Consider the following 14,637-nt stretch of genomic DNA (forward strand, 5'->3'; position numbering starts at 1 on the left):
TGTTACAGCCAGCTATCAAAAGCCCGCCATCTAAACGTGCTCTAATAAGAAGCATAGGCTATATACAGGTCTTTTTGTGCAAAAAGTTAGAATAAAAGGATAAGCCTACAGTTTTAAAGTGGAGTCCACATTTATTTTAAAACTGAAAATAGATACTGGAATTGAATTGTGTGCATGTATGTTTGTTGGTATCTCTCTAGGGTTTGCTTTCCTGTGGAGCCTGGGCTTGCTTTGATGAATTTAACCGGATTGACTTGGAAGTACTTTCGGTTGTTGCTCAACAAATTCTTACCATCCAGAGAGGTAATCTGTTTTTATTTGTTTTTAATTTATGATGGATTAAGGTAAAACCTTTCAGACATGATTAAAATGATACCTATTTCCCTTTGACCATAGGTATCAATGCTGGCTCTGATTTATTGGTATTTGAAGGGACTGAGCTCAGACTTAACCCAACATGTGCTGTTTTTATAACTATGAATCCTGGCTATGCTGGACGCTCAGAACTTCCAGACAATCTTAAGGTACTGTAAATAGAAAATTAGGTTTCAATCCTAAACTGTGTTGTTTCCCGAGGAGTACTCCCATTGAACACGGAGGGACCACCTTCTGTGTGATTGAATGTATTTCAGCCTTCCTCAACTTGATGCCCTCCAGATGTTTTGGCTTCAGCTTCCATCAGGCCTAGCCAGCATGACCAGTGATCAGGAATTCTGGGAGTTGTAGTATAAAAACATCTGGAGGGCACCAGGTTGGGCAAGGCTGGTGAATTTCTAATCCATAAAATCCAAGCTAATCCATAAACTAGAAGAATGAAACCATATTGTCATGGAACAAGCAGAAGGATGTCTGTGGTGGTGGTGCCTGTTCCTAGGAAGCAGGCCCTCACCTGGGTTGCACTGGCTAGAGGAACAGTGTTCAGGGTAACTGACATTTGCTGTTCTGTCAGGTTAAGACATCGTATGGTATTTACCAGGGCCAACCCACCCATGAAGGAGAGTGAAGCCCCCACCTTAGGTGGCTAGTGGGAGGAGCATGGAATTGTGCTGCTCACTCTAACTGCTGTCAAGACGGCCCAACGTCACTGCCTCCTGCAAGTGCTCTAGGGAACCCTGTTCGCTGCTCCATTGCAGTGTCATTTGCCACAGTGAGAGAGCAGTCGATGGGGCTCTCCGGAGCAGCCACCCTCTGGAGAGCTGCATTGGCTGAGGAAACAGTTGGTGCGGCTCTATAGAGAGGATGCCAGGCTGAAATGCCTGGATCTGAGGGGTCCTTCTTCCAAGCCAAGCACAGGAAGGGTGTCCCAGGAGATTGCCTGTATGGAGTGAAGGTTCCTAACCCGTGTACACCTGTGAACCCCTTCATATAGGAATAGTTATAGGATATATGCCATGAGGTGATTTTATTGATTGAGTGATTAGATGTGCAGCAGTATCAATTGAAACAACTTCAGTGTCCTTCATGTCCTGTTTGTGGGTTTGACAGTGGCATCTGCTTGGCCACTGTGGAAAACATTGTCAAATTAGATTGGGCTGGGGAACTGAATTGGGGTGGGGGCTGCATGACCCCCCACCCAGCCCTACATGGGCCAAATGATTAGGGGGCAGTCCCCTGGGTGGGGTGCTTTTCGCCTCCTGGCACCATTTGGTTCCCAGCCAACACGCCAGGTGGACCATCCACCCAGCATGTAGCCCGGGATCCTGCTTTGCTGCGTGCTGGTTTCCCCCATGCAGGGGGGTGGGCAGCCTACAATGAAGGCACCCTGACTGAGTCCAGTTGCCAACTCAGCTAGGGATGCTTTGTCAATGTAGCCTCCTCTCCAGTGGCGAAGGTGCTGCATGGGGGAGTTCCTTGGGCTTCATGCATTGCATATTGTCCCCGTGGGGCATCACGGGGCATGTGAGCAGTCACTTGGCGCTGGGAAGAGCAACAGCTTCCAGCGCCTGACGAGCCCCCCCATGCACCGGCCTGCCCTGTTGTTATCTTTAACTGTGACTGGTGGATATGACAGTGAGGATTCCTCCAGGGGGTGGGGCTTGGTCTCCAAACCCCGCCCCCAGGAGGACTCCATAAAGGTTCTGTAGGCCAGACGAGGAACCTCCATGGACTGGAGGTTCCCCTCTCATGGGTTAGATAGTCCACGGACTGATCCAGCAATGCTGTTCTTACGTCCTTAACTTTTGTTTGTGTGAAAGTAAGAACATTGTGTGTTTCTACCAAAAGTCTGGCCCTGTTTTTATAATGCATTTGACATGGTTAAAGCTTTAGAAGGTTTCACCGGTTTTTCTCTCTCCTTCATGGAGACTTTTGTGTAAAGTGTAAGTTATATCCCTTATTTTGGTGAACTGTTGGGGACGTGCGTCAGGGTTGGTGGAATAGATACCCTCTCCCCCCTCTTCAGCCCTCCGTGTGCTTCCCCCCAATATGCTCCAGCGGGTTGGAGGATACTTAGAGCAGCTTTGGGGAGCACGGGGAATATGGGGGAGGAGATATTGGGGAAGACCCATTGCACTCACACTCACACGTCGTTGAATGTCGCCCTTTGTCTTCACCAAACTAGGGAACAGTTTGTATACTGACAATGGAATTTGGCTCGTCATCACTGTTTGAAACCTATTGAGGGCCTACCGAGAGATGGTAATACTGTTATTTAAAGCATCATGATCGGACTCTGCAGTTAACCTGTCTATCAATGCTTGTTCCATAGGCCCTGTTTCGGACAGTGGCGATGATGGTACCGGATTATGCCATGATTGCTGAAATCGTCCTGTACTCCTGCGGGTTTGTTACTGCACGGCCCCTTTCTGTGAAAATTGTAGCAACCTATCGACTGTGTTCAGAGCAGTTGTCTTCACAGCACCACTATGATTATGGCATGAGAGCTGTGAAATCCGTGCTCACTGCCGCTGGAAATCTGAAGGTAGACAGCTATGCGATGCCTGACTTTCGTGGTCTGATTAGGATGTGGCATTCTGGTGTTTTGTTAGAAGTAAACCTCTGTTTCTCGTTTGAGTTAGACCTTGAATCAAATTTAGTGCTTTTCATGTGCATTCCCTACAGTGGCAAGAAAGTATCTCACATACAGGCATTACACAAAGAGGCACATTTACATGGCCAGCGTTGGCTGGGGGTTCTAGGAGTTGTAGCTTCATAAATCATAAAGCTGGGATTGGGAATGGGCATCAGGACCAAGAACCCCTCCATTGTGCCTTCTCCCCTTGCATGTGTTGTATTAAGCCAGAGTTAATACAAACTCTGGCTTAATATCAGTGAACGAACCAGAGTAATAAGCCAGGATTAGGTCCTGGATCTGGCCAGAAGTCTGGCCCAAATTGGTCTGAACCCAGCAAGTGACTAAATGTGTGCATGCCTTAGCACAGTGTTCTTGCACATTTCTTTTCCTTTCCACACTGAACTGAATGTGTTGTCCGTATATGTGAAACAGTCTAGATCCAGCTCAGTTCTTTTCTGGAAGTATCATGACTCAGAGGTACACTAAGGGCATGTCTACACTTCCTGGCAATCCGGGAGGGAGGGGGGGAGGATCTTGTGATATGCTGATCGTGAGATCCTCCCCTTGCATTCACACATGGCGCGCGATGTCCAGGGAGGAAGGAGGATGTCGTGGCTGCCATTTTCTTAAAAAAAAAAAAAAAAAAAAGACAGGACCTGGAGCGCACCTGCGCTCCAGCGCAAAAGTAGGGTTTTTTTAAAAAAAAATAGTCCCGACCCCGCTGTCCCCCACCCCTGATGGCCCTGGACTCAGGCGGCCACACCACCCGTGGTCCTCGGGATCGTCCTGGGACTGCGGGAAAAACCGAGAAAAAAGGGTTTGGCAATATTCTGGGGAAATGAAGGGATCATCCCTCCCTGCTCCCGGGATCCCCTGTGTGTCATGTGGATGCACAGGGACGATCCCTGGGATACCGCCTGGTGTAGACATGCCCTAAGTCTAAGAATTTGTCACTTCTAATAGTAATCTCTCGGCTTTACAATATTCAAGGCAAAATGATTTTACTGTCACGTTCTCTTTCTTTCTTTACCTTTAATTTTGTAAGATAAAGAAAGGTGCACAGTTGCCCTGACCCTATGCCTCCCTCTGTAGAGAGGAGCTCTGGCATAGATGCTGAGCTTCTGCATGAACAAGAGCTGTAGCGTTCCCTGCAATGGCAACTGGACAGCTCCACAGTGTACACTAAACTTCCACCAGTGCTGAAGTCAGTGGGGGGAACTGACTTATACAGGAGCTCTATTAATGTATCACAGAGTTCCAGATGAACTTTGGCCAGAGTTCTGGTGAGTGTTAGATTTTTCGTAGGCTGGCAAATCCTGCAAAGAACTTCTTCAGTGCTAAATGCTAGGACTTTGCCTGGCAGGTTGAACATTTTCTGTTCCAGCATGCACTTACCTTTCAATTTGAAAAAATCAGAACTTCAGGATGTTCTAAGGCAAAATTTCTAGGCTAATGTTGGGTACCATCCATACATTCTTAAAATATGGGCATTTGGGGAGGGTTAATTTGAAACCCATTTATAACTCTGAAATTAATCTCCATCTTTTATGTAGCTGAAATATCCAGATGAAAATGAAGAAATTTTGCTGCTTAGATCCATTATAGATGTAAACTTGCCTAAGTTCTTGTCTCATGATCTACCACTTTTTGAGGTAAGGAGCTTTAGTAATGTGATGAGAGACGAGAGAGGTAATACTTACAATTAATCTATATACCGACGAGATTCACAAGTTTTGATTATGGGCACCATATTATAGTACGACCTGGGGCTATAGATACATCTGTGAAGGTTTGGCAGGTTTAAGGAACAATGGCATTTCCCCCAAAAAAAGTTGAGTTTAAAAAAATAGGTCTACTTGTAAAGCTCCAGCTTTAGACATGAGAACATCACCTCTGCATGTGTCACAGGTAGACTCCAGACTCTAGGACCCTTTTCCCCCCAAAGGTGGTAAAGCAGCTGGAGAGAAAGGAGCGATTTTGGGATGACAAACAGTTAGAAAGAAATGGGTTATACTTAAACTCTCCCCTGCAGTTAAGAGCATAAGCAGTGCCCTGCTGGATCAGACCAAAGGTCCATCTAGTCCAGCACTCTGTTCACACAGTGGCCAACCAGCTGTCAAACAGGGATCCATAAACAGGATACGATGCAACAGCACCCTCCCGTCCATATTCCCAAACAACTAGTGGACACAGGCTTCCTGCCTCTGATACTGGAGGTAGCATATAGCCATTAGGACTACTAGCCATTGATAACCTTCTCCAGGAATGTATCCAACTCATTTTTAAAGCCATCCACAATGGTGGCCATCACCACATCTTGTGGTAGCATGTTCCATAGTTTAACTATGCGCTATGTACTTCCTTTTATCTGATCTGAATCTCCCACCAATCAGCTTCATGGGATGACCTAGTATTATGAAAGAGGGAGAAAAATGTCTCCCTGTCCACATTCTCCACACCATGCATAATTTTGTACATCTCTATCATGTCTCCCCTTAGCCTCCTTTTTTCCAAGCTAAACAATCCCTGCTGTTGTAACCTTCCCTCATAGGGGAGGTACTCCAGCCCTGTGATCATTTTAGTTGCCCTTTTCTGCACTTTTTCCAGCTCTAATATCTTTTTTTAGGTGTAGTGACCTGAACTGTACGCAGTATACTGAGTGTGGTCACACCATAGATTCGTATAAAGGCGGTATGATACTGGCAGTTTTATTTTCGATTCTTCTATGTAATTGAATAACTGCCTGAGGCCGGATTTAATTTTACAAACACACACAGTCAGGGAAAAGAGATGTGCAATTGTGTGAAATCTAGTTTAGCTTCCCATAGGAAGATTTCCATTTTCCCATTGATGTGCAATAACGTGGATGTAGTTGGGTTTTTTAAGAAAACACCTCTTGGGTTTCAAAATATGTCCTTTTAGCTGATTTCAGTAGAAGTAAGCATGAGAAAAGTGGAGCTGTATTTGATCTTTTAATCCTCACAGTGGTCAGGGCCTGCATAGGCCATGGATACAGCCCTAATGTAAGCCTTTTAGCTACAATGAGAAAAATGTGGATGCTGACTATGTAATCCATAAATGCAAACATGGGTCAATGGTACTTTATTTGTGTATTTATTAAGTGTTTTTATATCCATATGGTAGCAGGATATTCAAGGCCATGGAAACCTTTTTATTCTTTGTTTCTTACCTCTGGCCACCAGTATCATTTCTATTTCGTTTGAGAACGCCACATACTGTTGATGCCACTAACCTCGGGCATTTTGTTTTAAATTCCTTTTAACCCTGATCAAGCAGTTGAGGTGTCAAGAGAAAAGCATAAAATTTCCCAAGCATTCAAACACGCCTACTAGTTTAAACCCAAGAGTTGAGAAAAGCTCTGTGAAATGCATGACCTTAGCAGATTGAGATTTTTCCTTGGTGGACACGCTGCAGCTGCTGTTAGCTCAGAAGACCAGTGTGGTATAGTGGCTGAAGTGTTGGACTGGGAGTTGGGAGATCCAGGTTCTAGTCTCCACTGGGTGACTTTTGGCCAGTCACAGACTCTCAGCCCAACCCACCTCACAGGGTTGTTGTTGTGAGGATAGAAATAGAGAGGAGGAGGATTATGTACACTGCTCTGGGTAGGAAGGAAAAAGGCAGGATATAAATGCAATAATACATACATACCAGTGCCACCATGAGGTATCCATTGTCTATGGATACACCTTGAGGTATCCATTGTCTGTAATTTGTGCACAGCTCAGTTCTCAGCTGTGTTCTTGGCTTCTTATCTCACTTCCATCTTAAGGTAAAAAGCACTTTACTTTTTGCCCATAACCTGACAGTTTGGCATGCTGTACACCAGGAGCAGGCAACCCGGTGCCCTGCGTATTTTTTAAACCGCAACTTCAATTACCCCTGATCATTGACCATGCTGACTGGGTCTGATGGCAGTTGTAGTCGGAAACATCTGAACCCTGCTGTACATGAGTCCTTTCGATCTCTCATTTATATTTGTTTGTTTGATCATCCCATTTCAAGAGCATTCAAATATTGATTTATGCTTCTTTGTTAACAAGCATTAGATCAGTTTCACATTCTTGTTGGATGGCAATCTTTTTTATTATTTCTTTATAGCCAAGTGATTATACTGCTGGGTGGAAAAGAATGTTTATCCTTTCATGACTACATCACAGAATATACAGAGTCTGCCTGTGTTCGTTACGATGAAAATTCCTTGCAATTTATTCTTTGGCAGGGCATTACTTCAGATTTGTTTCCTGGTGTGAAGCTGCCGAAACCAGATTACAACGACATCCTGGAAGCCATCAAGATAAACTGTGATGAAATGAATTTACAAATGACTAACTTCTTCTCAGAGAAAATCCTACAGATATTTGAAATGATGATTGTTCGTCATGGCTTTATGATAGTCGGAGAGCCCTTTGGAGGAAAAACATCTGCATATCGGGTTTTGGCGGCTGCCTTGGGCGACCTGTGTGAAAAAGTAAATAAAGATCCTTGCAGAAGACATTGAAAAGCAAACAGGATGCTTTTTGAAATGTGAAGCGCAATCCTGACAGTGTTTATTCAGAAGTAAATCCCACTGAGTTCCGTTAGACTTGCTCCCTGAACTCAGACTTGAGTAACGTCTACATTTTTAAAAGGAAATATTTTATTACATTTCAAAACTTAAGACGAGTGATGTAACCCCTGCTGAATTAATAGAAACCTAAAAGCAAATACTTGGAGATTTGTTCCAATGGCTCGCTTCCTTATTTATTTGTTAAATATTTATATAGGTTGTTTTCCTCCTTGAGGCAAGCCTTAACCATGTTATTTTTGCCAGTAGCACATGGCTCCTCCTCTCTTTATGCCTGGTGTCATTTTTTTCTCTCCCATCCAATCTGATCTTTCACTTTGCGCAAATAACCTGCCTTGTCTATGAACATTCTACAGCTTACAGCCTTCACCTCAACAGTTACAAGGATTAAGGGTATCATAAATAATTGGAAAAAAGTGCTCGTCACAGAGAATGCCTCTGATTACTCGTGTGTATGTGAGAGCCGTGCTTGGCCCACACAGTGACCCCGTTCAGAAGACACCTTAAACCATGGCTTTAACCACAGTGGTTAAGCTAGAAAGCCAGGCTGTGTTCAGAAGACACCTTAAACCACGGGTTTAACCATGGTGAATAAAGTAAAAAGCCTTATTCGCTGTGGTTAAAACCATGGTTTAAAGTGTCTGCTGAACACGACCTAGCTTTCTGGCTTAACCACCATGGTTAAAGCCATGGTTTAAGGTGTCTGCTGAACACGACCTAGCTTTCTGGCTTAACCACCGTGGTTAAAGCCATGGTTTAAGGTGTCTGCTGAACACGACCTTGCTTTCTGGCTTAACCACCTTGGTTAAAGCCATGGTTTAAGGTGTCTTCTGAATGGGCCCATTGAGTGCCTGCCTCCTCCTCTCCTTTCCCTCTCCCTCCAAGGACCCCCAAACTTACCTGGGGCAGGAGAAGGGGCGGCTTCGAAGGGTGAAACATCATGTTCTTACCAAGGAGAGTAGGAGGGTTACATTTCCCAGCATGCCCAGCAGGAATGTGATGTTAATCACTTCAATTTCCTTGGTTATTACTAATGGCCAAATAAAATAAATAAATGTAATCCACACACACAGGTGCGCGTGTGCACACACACACACACACACACACAGTCAATTAAATGCACTCTAGCATTTTCAAATGCAGTTTATTTTATGTACTTTAGGGGCTGATGGAGGAAAATAAAGTTCAGATCACTGTTATCAACCCCAAAGCTATAACCATGGGGCAGCTGTATGGACAATTTGATCCAGTGTCTCACGAGTGGTCTGATGGTATCCTAGCTGTGAGCTTTAGAGCATTTGCTTCTTCAGCTGTAAGTACTCAATGTGATTAAAATAGTTCATTGTGTGTGTATATGCATATAATGCCAAAGAAGAGAGCCTGACTTTGGCCTAATCTACACTAATCAGGATATTGCACTATGAAAGCGGTATGTAGAAGTCAGGAGCCACACCAAGCAGGATATAACAGTATGAAAGCGGCATATGCTGTGTGTCCATAGGCCCCAACAGTTGTCAGTGTACTTCAGTACCGCTATAAAGCAGCCATGCGGCTCCTGCCTCTTATGTACTGCTTTCACACAGCTTTCATAGTGCAATATCCTGCTTGGTGTAGATCTTACCTTTGTCTTGAAGGCATAATCCGTGATAAAAGGCCAGTAGTCTGCTGGGGGTTGTTGTTGTTTTGCCATTTCCACGATTGTATTAAACGGAAGGTCTTTAGAGCTGTCATCTGACTGAAAAGATCTTGTTTGATAAATCATATAAATTCTAATTGATGGATGACTTGGTTAGATCTCCATATATTTAAATCAAAACAGTTCTGCATAGTTCTTCCTTTGGGCAATATCCCAAACTGCCCCTGTGCTAGCGGGAATGGCTGTTGGCACAACAGGAAGCTAGTGCTTCCTAGAGCACCTGAAAACTAGGTGAAACCAGAGTTTCTGGAACGGAACAAGTCAGCAGAGCTTGCAAAAGGGGAGCTGCACTGACTATCCCGTCCTTGAAACACTCATTTCGGCTAGTTTATGGGATTGCTCTAGGAAGCTCTAGCCTTCTGTTGCAGTAGCGGTCATTCCCACTAGGGCAGGGCAGCCTGGTGAGTGCTGGTGGGATGTCCGCTTTTGACACGACCCTTTGCTTCTACATGATTGCCCACATGTGTTGCACCATCTTAGAAAAGGCGTTTCTTTCCTGTACTTGAGAGAGTAGGACGAATGGCTCTTCTGACCCAGTAGGCCGGCGTTTATATTCTTTGTACCCAAACTTTCTGTTTCTTTCCATCCAGACACCTGATAGGAAGTGGCTTATTTTTGATGGGCCAGTGGATGCTGTTTGGATTGAGAATATGAATACCGTGCTGGATGATAACAAGAAACTCTGTTTGATGAGTGGTGAGATCATCCAGATGTCCCAGCAAATGAGTCTTATTTTTGAACCCATGGACCTTGAGGTTGCATCTCCTGCTACAGTAAGTTTGCCTGGTTTGGAGGCTGCTTTTAAATAAAGTGGGATTTTGACAAGCTGATATTGGGGAGAAGTTCTCTTTCCTGTTTCCTTTCTTGCTGACAGGCACTAGCTTTTTAACCTTGGAAGGGCCGAAGGGATGGGAATAGCCTTTGACTGGGATGTGATGGCCAGAACTCCCTGTCCGTGGAAGTTTGCAGTGGAGTTGTGTGGCGGAATGCGAATGTTGATGGCCCCGGACCGTGAGAGGCAGTGCCCCCAGGGAATGGCTTTGAGTGTCACTATGAACGGATGGAGGAAGCATTCATCAATTGCTTCAGCCGTAGGATACAGGATACAAATACGAATAAAAAGGCATATGAATAAATTCAGTGGTGTTTCAGAGTGTGTAAACGAATGGGCATGACATACAGCAGCCCTCCCTAAACTGGTGCCATCCAGATGTGTTGGACCCCCCACTCCCATCAAACATTCTAGCTGGAGATTATGGGAGTTGTAGTCCAAGACATCTAGACATCAACCTTGTACTCCTTTCGGCGCCTCCTGAAAACATCTTTATTCCAAGAAGCCTTTCTTTAACATGCAGCCTTGGATTTCTGTTTTTGCTTCTTTTAAATTTTGTTTTAACTGTTTTATTCTGTTTTTATTTTCATTTTACCTTGTACACCGCTCTGAAATTTTTCAATGGGGAGCGGTATATAAATATTCTAAATAAATAAATAGGGGACACCCAGTTAGGGAAGGCTGATCTACATGAAAAGATCACGCACACATTCCCATCTATATCAGAAGATGCATCCAGCTAGTTCAGTTGGGCCCGGATGATCCTTATGACGAAAAAGCGTCTCCAGATGCACGATTCTGTCTGCATCAGCTAGATTGGGCAACTACCTATTTAGTCATATAAGCAGATCTTTATCAATGTGGCTTTACTTACTTTATTTTTCTCCCCAGCAGCCACTGCTTTCCAGATGAGGGCAAGGAATAATAATAATAATAATAATAATAATAATAATAATAATAATAATTTTTAATAATAATTTAATTTTTGTGAACTGCCCAGAGAGCTCCAGCTATTGGGCGGTATAGAAATGTAATAAACAAATAAATAAATAATAATAATAATAATAATATTTCTTACCCGCCTCTCCACTTGGATCGAGGCACAGAACAACAATGAATACAAAACACATTAAAAACATACCATGCATGATTAAAACATCTTTAAATTAATTGGCAACCTGATTTTTTTAGATCCAGGTTGGTTGCTATGATGTAAACTGTGCATAGTAGTTTAATAGATGAAGAAGCATCTTGTGCATGGCAAGCAGAGCAGATCTAGTTATGCTGTATTTGCCACCAAGTCCGCCATTCCCCTTACGTTCATGACATTTCAGGGTTTTGCTGAGAGCCATCACTTAAGGGCTATCGGAAGCCACAAAAACTCAAACGCTCATAGCACAGCCCTTCCTGGTTGGGATAAGAGCTCCAGTGCACTAACCAGACCTAGCAGCAGCTGGTGCGCAGCACTGGACCAGTGGACCACATAGGCCCTTACATGGGCATTTGTACCCTGATAACTTGTGCTTTGAGCTAGGGATGGTCAATTACCCACCCTCTGTGATCTCACCCAATTTTAATCACGGTACAGTCAAACAAATTGCTCGCAGAAAGGAAAGAAGCGATGTGTCTTCTTATAGACAGACAGACATATGTATTGGTATATCATGTACTTTCTGGAAAGGCAAATGACCACTGCCAATCTGCCTCTTCAAGTAGTCTTTTAGGAAGCAGACGTGCTAATCCATCTCTCCCACAGTGCTGTTGATGATCTCACACCAATGAGCACATGCATACCACACCAAACCAAACCTGTCAAACCCTTTCTGTGATGCCAGCTTTATTACTACAGAACTTAATTATTCATCAAAGGAGCAGATCGCTCTGGGCCCTGAATTACTGCCAGGAGAATATTGTAGCCTGTGAGAAGTTAGGAACATAGGAGGCTGCCTTATACTGAGTTGGTCGATCTTGCCCAGTATTGTTGACACTGACTGGCAGCAGCAGCTCTCCAGGGTTTCAGGCAGGATTCTGTCTTTGCCCTACCTGGAGAAGCTGGGGATCGAACCTGGGACCTTCTGCCTGCAAAGCAGGGGCTCTATCACACTGAGCTATGTCCCCTCCCTATATAAATCAGTCCCTGCTTTGAGATATCACGTCACGTGGTATTGCTAAAGTAGGTTATAGAAGTGGACTAGACTCCCTGTGGTGGCTTTTATCTTTTTATCTGGCTCCTGCATAATCTCTTCGCCCTTATTTTCCAAGCCCTCCATGGCATTTGCCCCTCTGCCTCTCCTCCCTTGTATCCAGATGCATCTGTGGGCTCATCTACACCAAGCAGGATATTCCACTATGAAAGCGGTATGTAAAAGGCAGGAGCCACACTACTGCTTTATAGTGGTATTGAAGTGCACTGACAGCTGTTGGGTTCCATTGACACATATTATATACTGCTTTCATACTGCTATATCCTGCTTGGTGTGGCTCCTGCCTTTTATATACCGCTTTCATAGTGGAATATCCTGCTTGGTGTAGATAAGCCCTTTGGCCTTTGCTTCTCCACCTCCACCTCCCTCCTCTACCTTTTCTCCCTTGCTGCTTATGCCTGAAACTGTTTTATAGGACCATCTACAGAATGCCAATTTATTTCCTTAAAATCCATCCTCAGAATCCACCTTTTCTTTAGCTAGGGTGACCATATGAAAAGGAGGACAGGGCTCCTGTATCTTTAACTATACTAGAGTGACCAGATTTAAAAGAGGGCAAGACATCTGCAGCTTTAACTGTTGTGATGAAGAGGGAATTTCACCAGGTTCTCCATATATACAAATGCCACCTGCTGAAATTCCCTTTTCTATGCAACTGTTAAAGATACAGGAGCCCTGTCCTCCTTTTCATATGGTCACCTTACTGTAGCACAACTCTCTAGTCCCCATACTGGTCTGTCACTAAACGTAAGTAGCGTAACTATAATAAACGTGTCCTTCCCTTGTTTACACCTACTTCCACTTTCCTCCCTTTCTTTTGTCATTTCCCCTGTGCTGAAGCTACTTGGGGCAGGGATCTAAAAGAATTCGATAATCATCTAATTCTTCTGCCAGTTGCAAGCTTTCTGCTTATCTCTCTTTTAAAAAAAACTTCCTAAGTGCACTTACTTGAAAGTTAATTTACTTGAAATCATTGGGACATTTCTGAGTAAGTGTATTTACAATCAGCATGCCAAGTTCTTGTTCGCTTTTATTATTTTATATAATGGCTTTTCCGGTTCCGTGTTTTTCTCATTTGGATTCCCACTTTTAAAAAGATTTCTTTTCGTTGGTAACAGTGTCTGTTGCAAGGTTGTTTACAGAGCTTGGATTTCCTGTTGCCTGGCTTTTTAAAAGTGGGGCACATAACCTGTGTCTACTTGCTTGAGTATGTAGAATGTATAAGCTAAGCCAAATGCAGCCTTTCTTGATTTGTAGGACTTTTTACATGTTGTCTTCATTTTTCAGTAGTTCTTTTTAAAAAGAAAAACAAAAGAAAAAGAAAGTTAAATGCTATTTTGGATCCTCCCCCCTCCCCCAAAGTAGAAAGTAATCACTATTATTGACTGATACTCTTGACTTAGTGTGTGGTTTCATCATCTTCTCTGGGGCCAACTGAGCCAAATTGGACAGTCTTGGTTGCATCTCATATTAGTCTAACTTAACTCTCATTCATTTCAGTGGGTCTACTCTAAGTAGGACTAACATTGGACAAAAACCAACGCTAAGCAACATTCTTCTTTGTATAGCAGCCTTCCCCAGCTTGCTGCTCTCCAGATGTTTCGGGGTACAACTCCCAGCATTCTTGACCATTGACCATGCTGACTAGGGCTGCTGGGAGTTGCAGTCCAGAACTACAACTCCCAACAGGTTAGGGAAAGCTCTTTTCAGACCATAAGAAGCCACCCACGACATTGTCCATCCTTACTAAATGGAAACTCTTCTTTCTGCAGGTTTCCAGATGTGGCATGGTCTACATGGAACCTCACATGTTAGGCTGGAGACCAGTGATGCTGTCCTGGTTACATCTGATGCCACCCACGGTCACCGCTTTGCATAAAGAATTTATAGCAAGCTTGTTTGACAGGATAGTCCCACTTTCTGCTGAGTTTATTAGAAAGTGTACAAAGGTAAGGTAGAGATTGATTTTATGAGATGAAAATTGTCTTTCTGGCTTTTGCCAGTTCATTTTATCTATTTGTTTATTTTATGTATTTAATGATTTATATCCCACCTTTCCTGCATCATGGAGCTCGAGGCAGCATACATATATATATAGTTCCCAGGCAGCCTCCCATCCAGAAACTGAACAAACTCAAACTTGCTTAGAGCAAGGTGGCTGCATCGCTCACATCATGATCGCAAGATGTACTCTTTTCCTTCAAAATGTGGCTATTTAGGTGCTTGTTCGGAGGACCTTTCCTATTTCTGTATTACATTCTAGGAGATATTTATGGCAATGTTGCTATTGATGGAAGTGGAGCCAAG

The 14,637-nt window shown here is 43.7% G+C and overlaps 1 protein-coding gene across 1 annotated transcript in view; it reads left to right on the plus strand.

Moving 5' to 3' along the window:
* The window catches only part of DNAH7 (dynein axonemal heavy chain 7), a 163,477-nt gene that overhangs the window by 63,007 nt on the left and 85,833 nt on the right, over positions 1–14,637 (plus strand). Inside the window, exons 25-32 of the mRNA XM_063118294.1 lie at positions 201–303; positions 397–524; positions 2,708–2,920; positions 4,567–4,665; positions 7,254–7,502; positions 8,761–8,910; positions 9,885–10,067; positions 14,103–14,279. Coding sequence (XP_062974364.1) covers positions 201–303; positions 397–524; positions 2,708–2,920; positions 4,567–4,665; positions 7,254–7,502; positions 8,761–8,910; positions 9,885–10,067; positions 14,103–14,279 — 1,302 coding nt within the window. The remainder of the gene's footprint in view (positions 1–200; positions 304–396; positions 525–2,707; positions 2,921–4,566; positions 4,666–7,253; positions 7,503–8,760; positions 8,911–9,884; positions 10,068–14,102; positions 14,280–14,637) is intronic.

Source organism: Elgaria multicarinata, chromosome 2 (assembly GCF_023053635.1).
Source record: "Elgaria multicarinata webbii isolate HBS135686 ecotype San Diego chromosome 2, rElgMul1.1.pri, whole genome shotgun sequence".
Lineage (NCBI taxonomy): Eukaryota > Metazoa > Chordata > Lepidosauria > Squamata > Anguidae > Elgaria > Elgaria multicarinata.